General features: G+C 40.3%; 1 protein-coding gene across 3 annotated transcripts in view; it reads left to right on the plus strand.

Annotated features, from left to right (window-relative positions):
- ZMYM2 (zinc finger MYM-type containing 2) overlaps positions 1 to 20444 on the plus strand; it is a 95400-nt gene that overhangs the window by 12704 nt on the left and 62252 nt on the right. For 2 of the 3 annotated variants that reach the window (XM_055089582.1, XM_028497818.2), the window contains one exon: positions 12788 to 13644. In XM_055089582.1, coding sequence (XP_054945557.1) covers positions 12798 to 13644 — 847 coding nt within the window. In that variant the 5' untranslated portion in view covers positions 12788 to 12797. The remainder of the gene's footprint in view (positions 1 to 12787; positions 13645 to 20444) is intronic. The other variant, XM_028497819.2, reaches the window with a different exon arrangement.

Below are 20444 nucleotides of genomic sequence, written 5' to 3' on the forward strand. Positions count from 1 at the left end.
CGTGGGTTCGAGACTTGGTCCAAGAGATCCCACATGCCATGGAGCAACTAAGCCCGTGAGCCACAACTACTGAGCCTGGACTCTAGAGCCCACGTGCCACAACTACTGAAGCCTGTGCACCTACAGCCCGTACTCCGCAACAAGAGAAGCCACCGCAAGGAGATGCCCGCGCACCGCAATGAAGAGTAGCCCCCGCTTGCCAAAACTAGAGAAAGCCTGCGCACAGCAGCAAAGACCCAACGCAGCCAATAAATAAATAAATAAATAAACAAATTTATTAAAGCAAAACATTCAGGGACTTCCTGGTGGTCCAGTGGTTAAGACTTCGTGCTTCCACAGCAGGGGGCATGGGTTTGATCCCTTGTCGAGGAACTAAGATCCCACATGCCTCATGGCACAGCCAAAATAAAACAAACAAACAAACAAAAAATCCATCTTCATTGCTGTGAAATGGTATCTCATTTTGTTTTTTTTTTTTTAATTTTTACTTTTAACTGTGGTAAAAAACAACACCACATACCATAAAATTTACCATCTTGGGCATTTTTAAGTGTATAGATCAGTAGTGTTAAGTATATTCACATTATTGTGCAGCAGATCTCCAGAACTTTTTCATCTTGAAAAGCCGAAACTCTGTAATGATTAAACAATTCCCCATTTACTCCTCAGCACCATCCTACTTTCTATTTGTATGATTTTTGACTTCTTGAGATATGTTATATCATTTATGTGTGATCATACATTGTTTATCTTTTTTCACTTAGCATAGTGATCTCAAGGTACATCCTTGCTGTAGCATATAACAGGATTTCCTTTCTTTTTAATGCTGAATAATATTCCATTGTACGTATATAGCACATTTTGTTTATACATTCATCTGCTCGTGGAACTTTTGGTTGCATCTACCTTTTGGCTATTATGAATAATGCTGCTGTGAACATAAACATGGAAGTATCTCTTCGAGATCTTGATTTTAGTTATTTTGGATATAGTATACCCAGACTGGGATTGCTGAATCTTATGGTAATTCAATTTTTAATTTCTTGAGTAACCTCCATGCTGTTTTCTATAGCTGCTGCACCTTTTTACATTCCCATCAGCAGTGCACAAGGGATCAAGTTTCTTCAACCAACCAACCAGTTTCTCTTCACTAATATGTTACTTTTTGTTTGTTTGTTTTGATAGTAGGCATCCTAATGGATGTGACATGTTTCCTGGTTTTGATATGCATTTCCCTAATGACCGATGATGTTGAACATAGCATCATTGGGAAGAATTTGAGAAGTATCAGTGTTAATTCTTTACATGTTTGGTAGAGTTCACCTGTGAACCCCTCTGGTCCTGGTTTCTTTGTTGGGAGATTTTTGATTACTGATTCAATCTCTTTGCATGTTATAATTCTATTCAGAATTTGTATTTCTTCTTGAGTCAGTTTTGGTAGTTTGTATTAGGAATTTGTCCATTTTATCTTCGTTATCCAATTTGTTGGCATATAATTGCTCATAATGTTCTCTTATTCATTTCTGTAAAATCAGTAGTGATATCTTATTTTCATTTCTGAGTTTTTTTTAAACTTTTTTATTTTTGGTCTGCTATTCACATATCAATTACTTTCTTTTTTTTTTTTTTTTGGCCGCACCGCATGGCTTGTGGGATCTTAGTTCCCCGACCAGTGAAAGCGCCAAGTCCTAACCACTGGACCCCCAGGGAATTCCGTTCGTTTCTGATTTTAATAATTTGAGATTTGGTTTCCTTGTCAGTCTAGCTAAAGATCTGTTAATTTTTTCAAGGAACCACTTATTTTTTTTCTCTATTTTTCTGCTTTCTGTTTTGTTTATCTGTGTACTCATCTTTATTACTGCATTCTTTCTGCTAGCTTTAGTTTAGTTTGCTCTTTTTCTCGTTTCTTAAGGTGTAAAGTTTGTTTATTGATTTGAGATATTTTTAATGTAGGCATTAATAGCAATAAGTTTTCTGCTGAGCACAACTTTCATTGCATCCCTTAAGTTTTTTTTTTTTTTGTGGTATGCGGGCCTCCCTCTGTTGTGGCCTCTCCCGTTGCGGAGCACAGGCTCCGGACGCGCAGGCTCAGCGGCCATGGCTCACGGGCCCAGCCGGTCCGCGGCATGTGGGATCCTCCCGGACCGGGGCGCGAACCCGGTTCCCCTGCATCGGCAGGCGGACGCGCAACCACTGCGCCACCAGGGAAGCCCCCATCCCTTAAGTTTTGATATGTTGTGTTTTTGTTTTTTGTTTCAGAGTATTTCTTCACTTTCCCTAGTGATTTCTTCTTTGACCCATTGGTTGTTTAAGTGTGTTAATTTCTACCTATTTGTGATTTTTCATTTATGCTTCTGTTATTTCTAATTCCATTCCATTGTGATTAGAAAAGATACTGTATCATTTTGATCCTTTTAAATTTTTTTTAAAAAATAGAGCTTCCCTGGTGGCGCAGTGGTTGAGAGTCCGCCTGCCGATCAACAGTGAGAGGCCCGCGTACTGCCAAAAAAAAAAAAAAAAGTTAATTTATTTATTTTATTTGTTTGGCTGTGTTGGGTCTTTGTTGCTGCGCACCGGCTTTCTCTAGTTGTGTTGAGCGGGGCTACTCTTCATTGTGGCGCGCGGGCTTCTCATCGTGGTGGCCTCTCGTTGTGGAGTACGGGCTCTAGGTGCGCAGGCTTCAGTAGTTGCGGCATGCGGGCCCTAGAGCGAGTGGGCTTCAGTAGTTGTGGCGCATGGGCTTACTTGCTCCATGGCACGTGGGGTCTTCCTGGACCGGGGCTCGAACCTGTGTCCCCTGTATTGGCAGATGGATTCTTAACCACTGTGCCACCAGAGAAGTCCCTCATTAACATATATTGATAATTATTGTTTTATGCATTTGCCTTTTAAATCATAGGGAAAAAAGTAGTTATAAACTGGAAGTACATTAATACTGGCTTTCTATTGATTTTCTATATTTACTTTATATATATATTTATATTTGTATATTTATTTGTGTTCTTTATTTCTTACGGCTTCAGTTTACTCTCTGGTATGTTTTTATTTTTGCCTGAAGGATTTCCTTTAGCCTTTCATGTTGGGTAGGTCTGCCAGTAATAAATTCCCTTTTGTTTATCTGGAAACATCTTAATTTCTCCTTAATTTTGGAGGAGTTTTTTTTTTGTTGGATATAGAATTCTTGGTTGACAGATTTTTTTGTTGTTGTTCACCTTTTTAAACGTCATGCCATAGCTTTTGGCTTCCATGGTTTTGGATGAGAAATATACTGATGATCCAAATCTTTTTGAGAATCCATTGCATATGATGAGTCACTTTTCTCTTAGTTTCAGATTTCTCTTTTACTGTCGGGTCCACAATTTGATTATTACACGTCTTGGTGTGGCTATCTTTGAGCTTAACTGGCTTGAAGTTTGTTGAGCTTCTTGGGTGTGTATATTCATCTTCATCGTGTTTGGGAAGTTTACAGCCATTGTGTCTTCAAATATATTTTTTGTCCTTTTTTTTCTCTTTTTATGTTACATGTGTTGGTGCACATGGTGGTGTTTCACAGATCCCTCAGGCTCTGTTCATTTTTCTTCATTCTTTTTTTCCTTCTCCTCAGACTGGATAATTTTAATTATTCTGCCTTCCAGTTTACTGATTCTTTCTTCTCCTTGCTCAGATCTGCTATTGATCCCCTCCAGTGAGTTTTTCATTTCTGCTATTATATTTTTCATCTCCAGAATTTCTGTTTGGCTACTTTTTTTTTTTTTAATTGAAGTATAGTTGATTTACAATGTTGTGTTAGTTTCAGGTATACAGAGAAGTGATTCAGTTATACATATATATATTCTTTTTCATATTCTTCTCCATTATAGGTTATTACAAGATATTGAGTATAGTTCCCTGTGCTATACAGCAGGTCCTTGTTTATCTATTTTATGTATAAAAGTAGTGTGTATTTATTATAAAAGTAGTGTTTATCTATTTTATATATAAAAGTAGCATGTATCTGTTAATCTGAAACTCCTAATTTATCCCCCCCCATTTCCCTTTTGGTAACCATAAGTTTATTTTCTCTGTCTGTGAGTCTGTTTCTGTTTTGTAAATAAGTTCATTTGTATCATTTTTTTAGATTCCACAAGTAAGGGATACCAAGTGATATTTGTTTTTCTCTGTTTGACTTCCCTCACTTAGTATGATAATCTGTGCGTCCATCCATGTTGTTGCAAATGGCATTATTTCATTCTTTCTTCTTGCTGAGTAATATTCCATTGCATATATGTACCACATCTTCTTTATCCATTCACCTGTCAATGGACACTTAAGGTTGCTTCCATGTTTTGGCTATTATAAACAGTGCTGCTGTGAACATTGAGGTGCACGTATCTTTTTGACTTAAGAGTTTTCATCTTTTCCGGATGTGTGCCCAGGAGTGGTATTGCTGGATCATATGCTAGTTCTATTTTAGTTTTCTAAGGAACCTCCATACTGTTCTACACAGTGGCTGCACCAATCTACATTCCCACCGACAGTGCAGGAGGGTTCACTTTTGTCCACACCCTCTTCAGCTGTTTGGTTACTTTTTTTTTTTTTTTTTTGGCCATGCCACATGGCTTGGGGGTCTCAGTTGCCCAACCAGGGATTGAACCCATGCCCCCTGCACTGGAAGCACGGAATCTTTTTTTTTTTTTTTTTAATATAAATTTATTTATTTATTTATGGCTGTGTTGGGTCTTTGTTGTGGTGTGCAGGCTTCTCCTTGTGGTGGCTTCTCGTTGTGGAGCATGGGCTCTAGGTGCGTGGGCTTCAGTAGCTGTGGCGCGTGGGCTCAGTAGTTGTGGCTCGCGGGCTCTAGAGCACAGGTTCAGTAGTTGTGGTGCACAGGCTTAGTTGCTCCGCGACATGTGGGATCTTCCCGGACCAGGGCTCGAACCTGTGTCCCCTGCATTGGCAGGCGGATTCTTAACCACTGTGCCACCAGGGAAGCCCTGGAAGCATGGAATCTTAACTACTGGACGGCTGGGGAAGTCCCTGTTTGGTTACTTTTTATGATTTGTATCTGTTTATGTTTTCATTTTGTCCATACCTTGTTTTTGGATTTCCTTTAATTCTTTGTCCATGCTCTCTGTTAGCTCATTGAGCATTTTTTTTTTTTTTTTTTCGGTACGCGGGCCTCTCACTGTCGTGGCCTCTCCCGTCGCGGAGCACAGGCTCCGGACGCGCAGGCCCAGCGGCCATGGCTCACGGGCCCAGCCGCTCCGCGGCACGTGGGATCTTCCCGGACCGGGGCACGAACCCGCGGCCCCTGCATCGGCAGGCGGACTCTCAACCACTGCGCCACCAGGGAAGCCCTCATTGAGCATATTTAAGGTAGTTGATTTAATGTTGTTTTTTTTAAAAAATATTTATTTATTTATTTGGCTGTGTGAGGTCTTAATTGCAGCATGCGGGCTCTTTTAGTTGTGGCGTACAGGATCTAGTTCCCTGACCAGGGATTGAACTTGGGCCCCCTGTGTTGGGAGTGCAGAGTCTTAGCCACTGGGCCACCAGGGAAATCCTGATTTAATGTTTTTGGCTAGTTACTCCAGTATTTGGGGTTCCTCAGGGATGGTTTCTAATTCTTTTATTCCTGTGAATAGGGCATACTTTTCTGTTTCTTTGTGTGTTTATACCATTCTGAGAATATTATAGCTCTGGATATCTGATTCTCCCATTCTCCTTACATTGCTGATTTTTCCTTGGGGATGGAGCTGTTTATTTTTGACTTTTTAAACATTTTTTTGCAGAGTGTGAATTTCTTCTTGCTTGTGTCCTTGAAGTTACTGTTCCATCACCCCTGTGGTGAGCTAGTGACCTGGCAAAAAGTTTTTGTAAATGTCTGGTAGAAAAGAAAAAGAACGTTATACAGGGTTGTGTTTCATTAAATCTGAGAGTTGCGGCTGGGAATGCTTCTGCTGCCCAGAGGGCTGAGACCAAGAGGAGCCCAAGCCACAATGCCAGATTTTGTTGGAAGTCCCTCCCCACCATTCCTGTGTTCAGCCAGACCCCGGAGGACTGCAGGTGCTGTCCCCTTGGCCGACCTGGGGGGAGGAATGGGGGATGCTCGCCCACCTCTTCTTCACACACTCCCCTGGTGCCTAGTGTCCAGTTAGGTGCAGAGATCCAAGAGATTGCTTCCAGTCCCTCTGTCCAGCTCATTAGTTACCCGGGTAAAGGGACCCGTACCCAGAACTTCTAGTGCTGCCACTTTGGGTGACATCTGTCTTCATCTGTTTTTAAGGACCTGTGAGGACCTCTTGCCTTATTCTCCTAAAAATTATGTTGATCAAGATACTTCCTACTTATGACAAGTGAATGTTGACCAGAAGTTTAACTTCATTTGTGTAATCTGGTCATTTCAAAACTTCCTTTACTGTGGGTTTTTGAGGTGTGCTGAGTCGGTTACAATCAGTCATGCTCCTTTGCTTTCCCTCTTCCAAAGTTTTGGTGCTGTTGAATTATCCCTTGTTCTCCTTGTTTTTGTGGGTTTGTCTTTTTTTTTTCTTTTAATCCCCTTATTTAGTTGGTCTTTTGATGGAAGCATCATTTTATCTCTGTCTCCAGCTGACCATCCAGTTAATTTAATACTAATTTCTACATATTAAGTTTATACCCATCACTTGACTAAATTACAGGCATACTTCGTTTCATTGCACTTCTCAGATACTGCATTTTATTACAAATTGAAAGTTTTTTGTTAACAATTGAAGGTGTATTGAGCAAGTCTATCGGTGTCATTTTTCTAACAGCATTTTAAAATTAAGGTGTGTACTTGTGTTTGACATAACGCTGTTGCACACTTAATAGGCGACGGTGTAGTGTAACCGTAACTTTTATACGCGCTGGGAAACCCAAAATGCATGTGACTCACTTTACTGCGATATTTGCTTCCTTGTGGTGGTCCGGAACTGAACCCACAGTACCTCTGAGGTATGTCTGTATCTCACTGTAGTAGTTTTTCAGGTAAATTTTTTGAGTCTTTGAGGTAAAGGCTAATACAATTTGCATATAATGATAATGTTCCTTATTTCAAATTGTTATATCTTCCTTTTTGATATTATTACATTGGACGGTACTTCCAGAGCAGTGCTGTGTAGTAATAATAAAGAATATCCTTACCTTAACCTTGACTTCAATGATAGCATTTTAATATTTCCCATTAAGCTGGATGATATCTTTTGGTTTGATATATATATTTATAAATCCATTTTTCCTATTTTATTAAGAAATTTTATTCTTTCTTTTTTTTGTGGCCACGCTACGTAGCTTGCGGGATCTTAGTTCCCTTACCCGGGATTGAACCTGGGCCACCGCAGTGAAAGTGCCAAGTCCTAACCACTGGGCTACCAGGGAATTCCCAAGAAATTTTATTCTTAAAAATTTTAATTTGTCATACTGCCTCAGAACTATTACAAGTGCCATTAACACATGTTGAATAATACCCTTTCCTCTAGAGTAGAGAATAATTCACCTTAGCTTTCTTTGTTCCTCTTATGGTACCTAGAAAGCTCTGGGGCTTATTAATGAGAAAGTGATGAATGTTTTTCTTGAATCACTTTGAAATGCTTTCTTTGTGATTTTCTTTGAAAGTTCATAAGCTTTTCTCAGCAACTACTGATACTTTATTGTTATGAATGTCAGCATTTTATTTCTTAACTACCTTTTCTTTGTTTTTTCATGAGAACATCAAGTATTATGTTGATTCTCACTGAATCAAAATATTATAAAGCTGAAAGCATTTACAATTTATGATGATTGTCTCAGTCCATTTGGGCTAGTATAACAAAAGTACCATAGACAGCAAACATTCATTTCTTAGAGTTTTGGAGGCTGGGAAGTCCATGATCAAGGCTTCTGCAGATCTGCTTGTCTGGTGAGGGCTTGTTCCTGGTTCATAGACAGGCTGCCATCTTGCTGTATCCTCACATGGTGGCAGGGGAAAGGAGCTCTCTTGGTGTCTTTTACAAAATGGTCACTAATCCCACTCATGAGGGCTCCACCTTCCTGACTTAATCACTGCTCAGAGGCCCCGCCTCCTACTACCATCTCGTTGGAGGCCAGGATTTCATCATATGAATTTGAGGGGAGACACAAGCATTTGGTCCATAACAATGATGGAGTGGAAGCTTAAAAATGAATTAGAAACTTACTGAAATCTTGAGGTATAGGCAAAAACTGCCTGGTGTTTATTAGGAGTTAACTGTGTTAATTGATTTTCACATTCAGTTATTTATCTCTTTAAATTCTAAGAAAAACCCTGGGAACTGTTTTTATACCCTTTTATTCTAGGGAAAATTGAAGCCCAGAGAAGTGAAGTTATTTGCTTGATGTTAAATAGCTAATTAGAATTGACTTAATGTAGAAAAGTGGATAAAAGGAATAGATTTTATTTGGATAAGGTAGAAATGATCAACTTTAATCAGATTCTTTTCTTTATAGGACTAAATGAGTGTTTGGTAGTTGAAGCATATTCTCAGTGACATATAGAAGTGACCAAATTTATTTATAGTATAGGATTTGAAAATAACTGTTATGGTTGAGTAATTATTCTGCTTGGGAAGTGGATTACTGCAGAGAACTGTGTAGTAAGGAAAGTCTTATTCTCTGCTCCACGGTTCTCGTGAGGAGAATGAATGGATACCTTGCAGCCACCAGAGGGCACTGTGGATTCAGTTGTGGCTTAAGCCCCGGAAATTGTTGTCTTCTGTTTTAGGCATGCTAAAACATAGACAAGATCGAGGAAACTCGTGCTTTAAAAGCCTTTGCATTCCATAACCTCAGTAGATTTACGCCACATTCCTCTGAAAATTGTTATTGTTGATGAGGATACTTCCTACCTTCTGGCAAATGAATGTTAACTACAAGTTCAGCTTCATTTGTGTTTAAAAAGCTCAGCTCAGTGCTCTGTGTCGACCTAGGCCTAGATGGGTGGGATGGCGGTGGGGGTGGGAGGGACATACATGCAGCTGATTCACTTCGTTGTGCAGCAGAAAGTAACGTAACATTGTAAAGCAATTATACTCCAATTTTAAAAAAATCTCATTTTAGCTTGGCACTTTGGGCTTGCTATTTCTTTCTTTTGATACTTGTATATTTTGAATATTGATTTGGTTACTGTTTTATTGAATGGCTGTGTCCTTTTTTAATTAATAAGAGCTGTGCTACATTATTGTTTAATACTTAATCACATATTACATAGTAGTTATGAATATTCAAATCCTGACCTCTTCCACTTCCTGGCTGTGGTTTTGGACAGCTTACTTTTTTTTTTTTTTTAATAAATTTATTTATTTTTGGCTGCGTTGGGTCTTCGTTGCTGCATGTGGTCTTCCTCTAGTTGCAGCGAGCGGGGGCTGCTCTTCGTTGTGGTGCACAGGCTTCTCATTGCAGTGGCTTCTCTTGTTGCAGAGCATGGGCTCTAGGCGCTTGGGCTTCAGTAGTTGTGGCACACGGGCTCAGTAGTTGTAGCTCGTGGGCTCTAGAGTCCAGGCTCAGTAGTTGTGGTGCACGGGCTTAGCTGCTCTGCGGCATGTGGGATCTTCCCGGACCAGGGCTCGAACCCGTGTTCCCTGCATTGGCAGGCGGATTCTTAACCACTGTGCCACCAGGGAAGTCCCTTGGGCAGCTTACTTTTGAGGATTGGGTTTTAAAAAAAAAAAAATAAGGGAGATAATGATTTTACTTCATGGTGTTGGTTTAATGTTTAACCATCATGAATATTTGGCTCATAATAAGCATTAAATAAATGTTAACTATTACTAGATGAATGTGCTTGTATTTTAAGAGAACCTAATTGAATTAATTATAAAAATTTTGAATCAAATGTTATTCAGCTTATTTCAACCTTTAAAACTTTCTGCAATGGGAATGTTAAAAATTTTTTCATGTTTACTTAAAGTTAAGTGAAGGCCTTATATGAAGGTTTCCCCCAGCATATTGCTATTGTTTTACCATAAAGAAGTCTTTCTTACTGAGGAGCTGTTTTCGGGTTATGTAGTATATATTTTAGTATTTGAAAGTATATTTAAAGTGTCTTAGAGTATGGAATGGTAATTTGTAGCTCTTTGGGTAAGGCAGATAGTCACCCCTTAAGTTTTTAAATGGAATTATCCATTTTCTTTAAAGCAGATATAAATGTGTCTTTTCCCATTTTCCAATATTAGCATGTCTTCCGTCCTGACACACACAGCTTTGTTTTAAGAGGAACGAAGAGGGTTTTAGAATGAAGCTGGATTCATAGTGCTTGAATCCTGATGATGTCTTGGAACCTTGGGCACTTTTAATTAATGTATCTGAGCTATCTGTTTTTTTCTTAATTGAGGTGTAGTTGATTTTATGATATTATAAAAGTTTCAGGTGTACAACCTAGTGATTCACAGTTCTTTTGGTTTTTTTGGCCACGCTGCGTGGCTTGGGGGATTTTAGTTCCCTGACCAGGGATTGAATCTGGGCCTTAGCAGTGAGAGCCCAGAATCCTAACCACTGGACCACCAGGGAACTTCCAAATTCATGATTTCTGACGGTGGGGATGTTTATCTGTTTTGTTTATTGATTTTTCTCAAGTGTCGAATAAGACAGTGTCTTGTGGATATTGGGTGCTCCGTAAACCTTTGTTGAATGCAGTTAATGGCTTGTTCCCTTTGGTAAGTTCTGTGCTCATCTTTATATCTCATCTCGTCCTGTTCTTCCCCGCATACCTTGTTCCAGCCGCATTGGTCTTTATTCTGTTTGAATTTTCCAGCCTCACTCCCTTTAGGCTTTTGCAGGAACTGCCCTTACTTCAGTTTTCCCACAGTTAGATCTTTCTCATCATTCCAGATCTCAGCATAAATGCCACCTCCTCGAAGAGGTCTTCTCTGACTCCAAAGTAGAGTAGTTCTCTCTTGATTCTGTTATTATCCCTGTTTTTTTTTTAATTTAAGTATAGCTTTAAAAAATAAGTGAGAAATCATGCTCAAAAATTAAGAAAATGCAACAAAATATACAGTGAATAATTTCTCCATCCCTGTCAGCCGTCTGTCAAAGTGATAATTATTTATATTAGTGTTGTCCTCATCCTTCCAGAGGCTTTTATAGCAATGTAAGCAAAGGGCAATATGTACGAAGCAGTAAGTGTTCTTAAGCCCATTTGTTTTGAGACTGGGCTGAGTGGCCTTATAAGAGAGAGGATTACCGAAGAGCTAAGAGTTGGCCTTGGGGCCCTTAAACCAGTCTTAATGCCTGTACAGCTGGTGTCTCCTCACCTTCTCTGAGGCTGCAGTGAATAAACCACTTCACACTTGTATCTGTCCGTCTGCAAATTGACCTGCAGTCTATACTCACCCTTCATTTTCCCTTCTAGTTGTTTTTTTCCTTGTTTAGTCTCTGCGATTAAGGTGATCCATGTTCAGGACTAGTTCTACTACCACCTGTGCCCATGACCTCATCCTCTCTGTGTGCTCAATAACTTATTTTCTTTCTTTTCTGGCTTTTTTTTTTTACTGTTAACTGTCTGCTGTCTCTTTGGCTTTAGCACAGCTCTGCATATCTAATAGGTGCTCAGAAATACGGGTTAACTATGGCAGTCATGAAGAGTTTGGATTGTTGAGTTCCAAAGACCTGGGAATGAATTCTAGCTGGGTGACTTGGGTTAGTTAACATCTCTAAGCCACAAAATGGGACACATATTGTAACCATATCAAGGGTTTCTTTGAAGATGTAACCAAGGTGTGGATGATATTTTCCTAGGGCTGTTGTAACAAGTCGCCACAGACTTGGTGGCTTAAAACAGACCTTTTTTCCTTTAACAGTTCTAGAGGTCACAAGTCAGAAGTTAGTGGCCCTGGACTCAAACCAGCGTGTCAGCAGGGACATACTCCCTCAGGAGGCTCTGGGGGAGGGCTCACTCCCTGCTTCCTTTAAGTTCTGGTGCTGCTGACATTCCTTGGCTACATCACTTTTATCTCCTCCAGGCGCCTCTGTGGTTACATTGCCTGGAATCTCCTTTCACCTCTGTTGATGAGGCCACTTAAGATGCAGGTAGGGCCTGCCCAGGTAATCTCATTTTTAAGTCCTTAACCATAATCATCTCTGCAAAGACCCCCTTTCCATCCGAGGTAACATTTACAGCTTCCAGGGATTAGTATCTGATTTCTGTGGGGCCGTTATTCAGCCTGATACATGGATATAAAGGACATGGCAGATAGGGATTTAAGCTTTCTAGGTGGGGTCAAGGAAGGTTTCAGATTCTCAGAAGGATTTAATCATACAGCTGTGGGAGCCGGGGAATATGAGAACAGTGGATTACAAAAAAAAAGATAAGGGAAATTAGGGATTAAATCATGTCATTTTATTTTATACAGTAGATAAGTGGGATAAATATAGAGAAGAGATTTTCATGATCAGATTTTAGTTATTTTTTTGTTCACATGTGTGTAGAAGGCTTTATCTGTGTTTTCAGTGTTAAAATTTATAGGGTAAGCAGTGGTGGAAAGGAGGTGGTAGAGATGGGCACATACAGCAGCATATTCTTACTGAAAATTCTATAATTACCTTTCTTTTTATATTGCAAGAAGTTCACATGTAAACTTTATGAAATGATTAGTGAATGAGAGATGATCACAGAATGCATATAAAATTTTTCCTGGATATTAGATAAGAATGATTTTCATTTAGAGTAAGAAGGAAAATAAAAGTACCTTTAAGAAATTTTTTGAATTAGAGTAACATCAAAAACCATACAGTGACATTTGTAAAATTTTTTTTTTTCCCATCTCCTTAACAGGTTCTTTGGCATGGATACAGGTTCATCAGGAGGATTAGAATTGACTGATCAGACTCCTGTTTTGCTGGGGAGGACGGCCATGGCAGCTAGCCTCACGGATGTAGGAAATTCATTTAGTGGGCCACCTAACCCTTTAGTGAACAGATCTAGTAAATTTCAGAACTCATCAGTGGAAGATGATGATGATGTTGTGTTTATTGAACCTGTACAACCTCCTCCGCCTTCTGCACCAGTGGTAGCCGATCAAAGAACCATAACATTTACGTCATCGAAAAATGAAGAGCTACAAGGAAATGATTCCAAAATTCTTCCTTCCTCAAAAGAATTGGCTTCTCAGAAGGGGAGTGTAAGTGAGACAATTGTCATCGATGATGAAGAGGACATGGAAACAAATCAAGGGCAAGAGAAAAATTCCTCCAATTTTATTGAACGGAGACCACCCGAGTCTAAAAACAGAACCAATGATGTGGATTTCTCCACTTCCAGTTTTTCAAGAAGTAAGGTAAATGCAGGAATGGGTAATAGTGGTATCACCACAGAACCAGACTCTGAAATTCAGATTGCTAATGTTACGACCTTAGAAACAGGTGTCAGCTCTGTGAGTGATGGCCAATTAGAAAATACTGACGGGCGAGATATGAACCTAATGATCACACACGTAACATCACTGCAGAATACCAGCTTGGGAGATGTCTCTAACGGACTGCAGTCGAGTAACTTTGGTGTTAATATGCAAACATACACCCCGTCTTTAACTTCACAGACCAAGACTGCAGTAGGACCTTTTAATCCTGGTAGAATGAATGTGGCAGGAGACGTATTTCAGAACGGAGAGTCTGCAGCTCATCACAATCCTGGTAAGCCTGGAGGGGGCTTGTGCCCCGTGGAAGGGATTTTGCACTGGTGGATTCTTTTTTTTATTGTAGTAATTGGTGCTACTTTGGTTAGTTTATTCATGTAAGATACGTTAATTCTATTGACTTTTAAGTTTGAAATTTTAACTAATAAGAGATGTAAAACCGTGTATATAGTATTTCTCTGTAGATTATTAGAAAATCAGATAAATTAATGTCTAAAGGAAGTAAAACAAAATACTCTTTATATTCACCACCACTAGAGGCTGATAATTTGGCATCTTATTTGTCACATACTGACTTTATGCTAGTGTATTTTTTTTTAATTCATTTATTTTTGGCTGCATTGTGTCTTTGCTGCTGCGCGCGGGCCCTCTCCAGCTGCAGCGAGCGGGGGCCACTCTTTGGTGCGGCGTGCGGGCCTCTCATTATGGTGGCTTCTCTTGTTGTGGAGCACGGGCTCTAGGCACAAGGGCTTCAGTAGTTGTGGCGTGCAGGAGCAGTAGTTGTGGCGCACGGGGGCACGAACCCGTGTCCCCTGCATCGGCAGGCGGACTCTCAACCACTGCGCCACCAGGGAAGCCCAGCTAGTGTATTTTTAATAGTATTGTTTTAATGTGTAAAAAGAGAACAAAAAGATAAATAGCACATGTAAGGAGCAATATGTTGTATAATTGTATTTAGATTTGTTTGTACTTGCCCTGTGTTTAATTTTGACTGCCTGTCTGATTATAATTTTTACTTATTAGCACTTTGTTATTTTTTCTTATATTTAAAGATTGGTAGATTTTTTGACTACTTGAAAACATTTTCTGCAGGCAGCTTTGCTCTGTAGAAGCTGTGAGAAGAGCTCTGTGGCTTTTCCTGACCGTGTCTGTGTCTGTGTCCGCCCCAGGCCTCTGTATGGCCTGCCTGTCTCTCACGTACCTTCTCTCCGTCCTTCTCAGGCTTCATTGTTTGAGGCTTAGTAGCAACTTTATCAACCTAGGATTGTGGAGAATAATAAGGAATGACTGAAACCTAGGCCATGTAGAATGTTCTGTGAAATGCTAGTTGTTTTCCTTTCATACTTACTATTCTTCTGGTTATGAGAGTAATGTCTAATTATTGAAGAATGTTTGGAAAATCCATAATTAAAAAATGATGAAGAAAGGTTACCACTGTTGTTAATGCTTTGAGTGGTTGTCCTTGTGTTCTTCCTTTGTGTTTCTTAACTTGGTGCAAGTGCAGTTCTTCATAATTTTGCTTCCTGTTTCCTCCCATTTACTATTACTCTGTATTTTCTCATACCATTAAAATTATTTATACATAGAAGTTTTAACGACTGCACAGTGGATTTGGTTATACCATTCCCATATTTGGTTTTTACATTGTTTCCCTTTTTTGCTCTTGTCAGTCTATGATGAACTTTTTTTTTTTTTTAATTTCTGATTACTTCTTAGAGTATATTCCTAGAAGTGAAGTTACTGGGCCAAAGACTATCACTACTCCCATCCCTCCAAAGATTTTTGGTTGTAGACATTTTCTGCTTTATAGTGATTTTGAAAGAAATATGTTTCTTATTACTCAGTTTTGAAAATTCCTAATGTCTTCCAAGATCCTTTCCCCCTGTATGTATTTATATATATCTGTTGGTAGGTCATTGTATGCATATGTGTGTATGTGACATCGTATGAACATTTTTAAGTTGTGGAAATATATCATCATACGGCCTTCTGGAAAGTTTTTACCAATTTATACTGCTATTAGCTGTGTATTAGAGGGTCTTTCCTTCTAGCTCACATAAAAGTTTAAGACGTGATAATAGTCAAATTAGTTTCAAAATAGCTATTTTGTCTTTCTTATATATATATTAAAAACATAAGCGTATGAAAAAGAGCATAACGTTCAGTCTTACTGTTGAGAATGGTACATTTAATTCTAACCTGAGATAGCAGTATAGGTATAGCTTTGCAAACTTACCCTTTTTCCTGCTCCTTTAAATACCTGACAATAATCTTGAACTTTTGACCATATCAAGAGTATGTGTTTGATTTTGTTAATTCTCTATTTAGTTCACCTCCAGTTTTTACTATTTAAATAGCTCTTAAGAATATTCTTATCCATGTATCTTGGGATACATAGTACCTGAGGACTGTTGCTTGGTCAAAGCACATTTATTATAAGAATTGTGTTCCTGTTCACACAAACTCTTAACACAGGGAATGTCAAGTACACGTCAGAAAACCAGACAGATACACCTCTTGCTCCTGAGTTTATGGATTAGCTCTTGTGTGTTTGTGCTGTCTTTGTTTGTCATAGAGAATTATAACATCTTGGCTGTTTATACTGGCTCTCAGACTAATGGTGACTTGGGCAAATTAACCTCTATCCCTTAATGTCCATAGTATAAAATAGAGAATGATTAAGTCTCTTCCATTCCTAAAAGTATTTTGATGTTGGAGGAGGTGAAAATTTGAAAGTAGGGGAATGTAAGAACTGAAGCATAGATAAAAGGAGCCATTGCATTATTTATACAGGGCCTAGCGCGAAATTAAGAAAAATTGCCATTTTTCAAAATCAAGTTAATAGATAGATGCCTTTAGGTTTAACTAGGTTCCTTTTTTATAAAAAATATATTTATTTATTTATTTATTTTTTCTGGCTCTGCTGGATGTTAGTTGCGGCACGCGGTATATTTAGTTGCGGCATGCGGACTCTTAGCTGTGGCACGCATGTGGGATCTAGTTCCCCGACCAGGGATCAAACCCAGGCCCCCTGTATGGGGAGCAGGGAGTCCTACCCACTGGACCACCAGGGAAGTCCCTAACTAGGTTCCTTTACGTATATATTCAAATGACAGGCCTGCAGGGTTGAAAATCCTAAGGAGCCACTATTTATGTTGCAAAAGCTATTACTTCTAACATGTATTCAAATATATATATATATATACACATATATATACATATATGAATTTATCTTGACTTTACTGGCTTTATACTCACAGTGAATTGCAGATGAATTGCAGTTCTAAAGGTGAAAGGCAAAACCAATAAAGCAAAACAAAAATAGGAGAGCATCTTCATGACCTTTTAGTAGGCAAACATTTCTTAAATAGGACACAAAATGTGCACAGAGGGGAGAAGTTGATACATAGGACTCAATGAAGCATTTCTGTTCCTCCAAAGACAACAGGAGGGTGAAAAGACAATCCACAGAATGGGAGAAGGTAATTGCAATACGTAGATCTGACAAAGGACTTGTATCCAAACTATATAAAGAGCTCCTACAATTCAATAAGAAAAGACAAAACACTCAACAGAAAAATGGGCACTTCCTCAAATAGGAATCCCAAATGTTGATAAGCCCATGAAAAGGTGCTTAGCTTCATTAGTCATCAGAGCAATGCACTGAAAACCGCAAGGTGATATGACCACACACAGCCACAAAATTGATAATGTTGGCAAGGCAAAGTGTTGGCAAGGGTGGAGAGCAACTGAACTCCATACACTGCTGGTGGGAGCATGCATTGGTACCACCAGGTGGGAGAGCTGTTTGGCAGTATCTACTAAAGCTGAGCCTACCCTATGCCCCAGGACTGGGTCAACTTGGGCTGGGTGGGGTGTGGGTAGTACCTGGAAAGAAACAAGTATGTTAGATTCTGTGCATTCACTTTTTTCAGTCTTCAGCATGTGTGTTATGCCTCAACACAAAGTTCAATGAAAGGGTAACATTAAAACATTGAACAACACTGAAGTTCCAGAGATAAAAAAAAATGTGATAACATTGGTGTGGGGAAATATGATGTTCTCATATAGGGCTGGTGGGAGTTTAAATTGGTGCAACACCTGAGAAATGAAATTGGCATTCTCTATCAAAATAACAAATGCAATTCTACCTCTAGTTACTGCAGAGAGACTTGTGCAAAATGACATCAATGTATGGAAAGCGAAACATTGGAAATAACTCAAATGTCCCTGTATGGTGACTACCTACTCCATGGTTCATCCTCATCATTGATTGGTGTGTACCACATAAACCAGGCAGGATGCTCATGGTGTATGGGCACAAACAGTTGCCAAGGCAACAGGGGAAGCCCTCTGCATATTCTATGTATCCTTGTAAGTCTTTTGCATTTTGAACTACCATGTTTCAATCACCTGTTGAAATATAAAGAAAATTAAAATAGAATTTATAATCATAGAATAATACCATTTTGTATTATTTTCTACTTGCAATATTCTACATGCTTTTCCAAGTTCATGGTCTTCCTGCTTATTTTGAATTGTGGCATCTTACAATTGTTATTATGTCATTAGATTGATGTACCGTAATTAACCCAACCGCTCTCTTACTGTACATTTAGATGATTTTTCACCTTTACTATTCATTTTACCTTTTTGATTTATTTTCTGGAGACTGTCTGCTCATTAGTGAACCCCGGGCTGAGTGATTAGGCTCTGTTTCCAGGCTCAGGATGGATGGCTCTGTGGCCCCCACCAGGCTCCCTCTTTTGCTGGTATCTTGGGCAGGACAAGGAGCTCATTGATCCGGCAGACACAGGACAGCAGCTTTCCATGGCTCTGCCCTTTTGGGTTGAGGACAGGACGGGAAAGGGTGAGAAGAGGCTGTGTGGCTGTTGCTACTTCGTGAGAACTTCATGGGAAGGACAGAGGCAGGGACTGTAGATCTTGTCAGGCTCTCCGGGACTGGGAAAGAGCTCCCTCTGGGAACCCTGCCATGAGCTTTCGTCAGCAGCGGCTTGCAGGCGAGGCTTTTTCTGGCAAGTCTTTCTGGATCAAAAGCATTGGTGAGAACTTGCTTCTGGTATAGGCTATGACAATTCCTAACTCACACCATGAACAGTGGTTGAATGTGGCGACTCTGCTCTTGAGACGGGCAGGCTGGTCCCCTCCACTGCACAATGGACTTTACAGTTTACATAAGCTTTAGCTCCCGTTTGCATGGCAGTTGCTGTGTTTGAAGAGCTGAATGGTCCCACTGTGGTCGGGGCGAGCATCTCAGGGCTGCAGCTGCATCCCTCGGTCTACCCTCACCTCCCTGTCTCCTGACCTCCCTGAGTTCTCCACCTGCATGGTCTGCATCTCCCCTTCTTAGGTGCCACCTCTTCAGAGGACCAACGTGGGAAACAGCAGATTCATTCAATGACTCTTCATTTTATCCCTGCTGGGGCAGAGGACCTGGGCTCAGTGTTTATGCTCTTTAATAGATTTCCGGTAATCTCAAATGTCTTGATTCTCTGGGTTCCTTTTTCTTTAATGTCGACAGTAAACTTGGTGAAATGAAAGTCTACAGCCGTTAGTGAATTGAAACCTTATTATGCTAATAATTGTGAAAGTAGGTCAGTTTTGTAAAAGAAAATACGTAAGCCAAACAATTGGGAAAGAAGTATTTGAGAAATTTAACCTGCATGTGTGTATTCTGTAGCTAAAAAGATTTTTCCCTCTTTGCCAAATGAAACAGAATTTTCAGAGAAATATATATTTTTTGAAATTAAAATATCATTCTTGTATATGTTTTGGTGGCAAGGACGTCCATTGCTTTCTGACTATTTTTCAAAGAAATCTTGGGAGAAACAGAACATTGATATTGCAGAAGAAGATCTGGAAAACATTCAGCTGACATACATTTGCTGAATTGTCCCCAGGGAAGATTCTGTGGGAAAGCACTGCCTATAAATCAAGGATGTAGTTAGCTTTTGTGGAAAAATTTAGCCCTCATTTCCACATTGGAAACGTGTCTTTGGCATTCCTCTGTAATTTCTAAGTGGACTGTGTTGGGTGAAACGCTCATTTTCACATGGCAAAACTCCCCAGGGAAGGGTTGAATCATGAAAGGCAGAATTAGGAGTGACATGGCTTGTTTTGGGGGATGAAGGTGGCCCAGGGTCCAAGTGGGGTCCTGCCTGTGAGGTGGCACCGGCCGTGGGAAATCCATTCTTCCCGTTGGACGGCACTAGCTAGTGCACTGGAAGAGGAACGTCTCCATCTTCTTATTCTGCCCGGGTCCAAACAAAGGGGACCCTCGTCCCCTCAGACAGTGACGAGCAGGCCAGGGTTCAGCATCTGGGACGAGGTCAGGGCTGTCATCCTGAAGGCAGGAGGGCTCCTTTCTCAGTCTATATCCTGGGGGCCTTCTGGATCAGGGCTTCTAAAAGTTAGCTTGAGAGACCCGAATGGGTTGCAACCATCGTTTACATTTTTGTTTTCTCGTGTGTGAAGAGCAGAGAGAGTCTTCTGCGTGGGTTGTCTGTCCCTCGGTGGGGCTCATCTGTCAGTGTGCATGGGCTGTCAGGTCACACGCACCTCTCTCCAGCGTCAGAGAGAAGTCTGAAAGCCACTATTCTAGAAACAGGCCTCCGAGCATTTTATTTAAGGAGATAAGTTCCTCTTGAGTGCAAATGTGAGAAACCTCCTCAAGCCACAAGGCTCTGGAGTCAGCCAGGAGCAGTTCTGCAGGTCTGCAGTGAGGGCTCCAGCTGAATGTTCCTGAAATGTTTATACCTTTCATCATCTGTGGAAGAGCTTCACCGGCGAGTGATTCCATTTCTCTTAAAGAAGCTGGAACTATATTCTGGGGTGTCACTGTAGGAGCACAATTTCTGTCTTTCCTCCCAGGACGCATTTGTCAAGGATGGGTGAAGGGCACCCAGGGGTGAAGCCACCCGGCCCGCAGGCCTCCGCCCCCAGGCTGTGGGGTTCTGGTGCACACTGCCCCCACCCAGAGGCTGTTTCTGGGAGACGTGGGCTCAGGAGCAGCCAATTCGAGGCATACATGTCAGCCAGGGGAAGAGGCCTGGACAC

The sequence above is a fragment of the Physeter macrocephalus genome, chromosome 13 (genome assembly GCF_002837175.3).
Source record: "Physeter macrocephalus isolate SW-GA chromosome 13, ASM283717v5, whole genome shotgun sequence".
NCBI classification, from domain to species: domain Eukaryota; kingdom Metazoa; phylum Chordata; class Mammalia; order Artiodactyla; family Physeteridae; genus Physeter; species Physeter macrocephalus.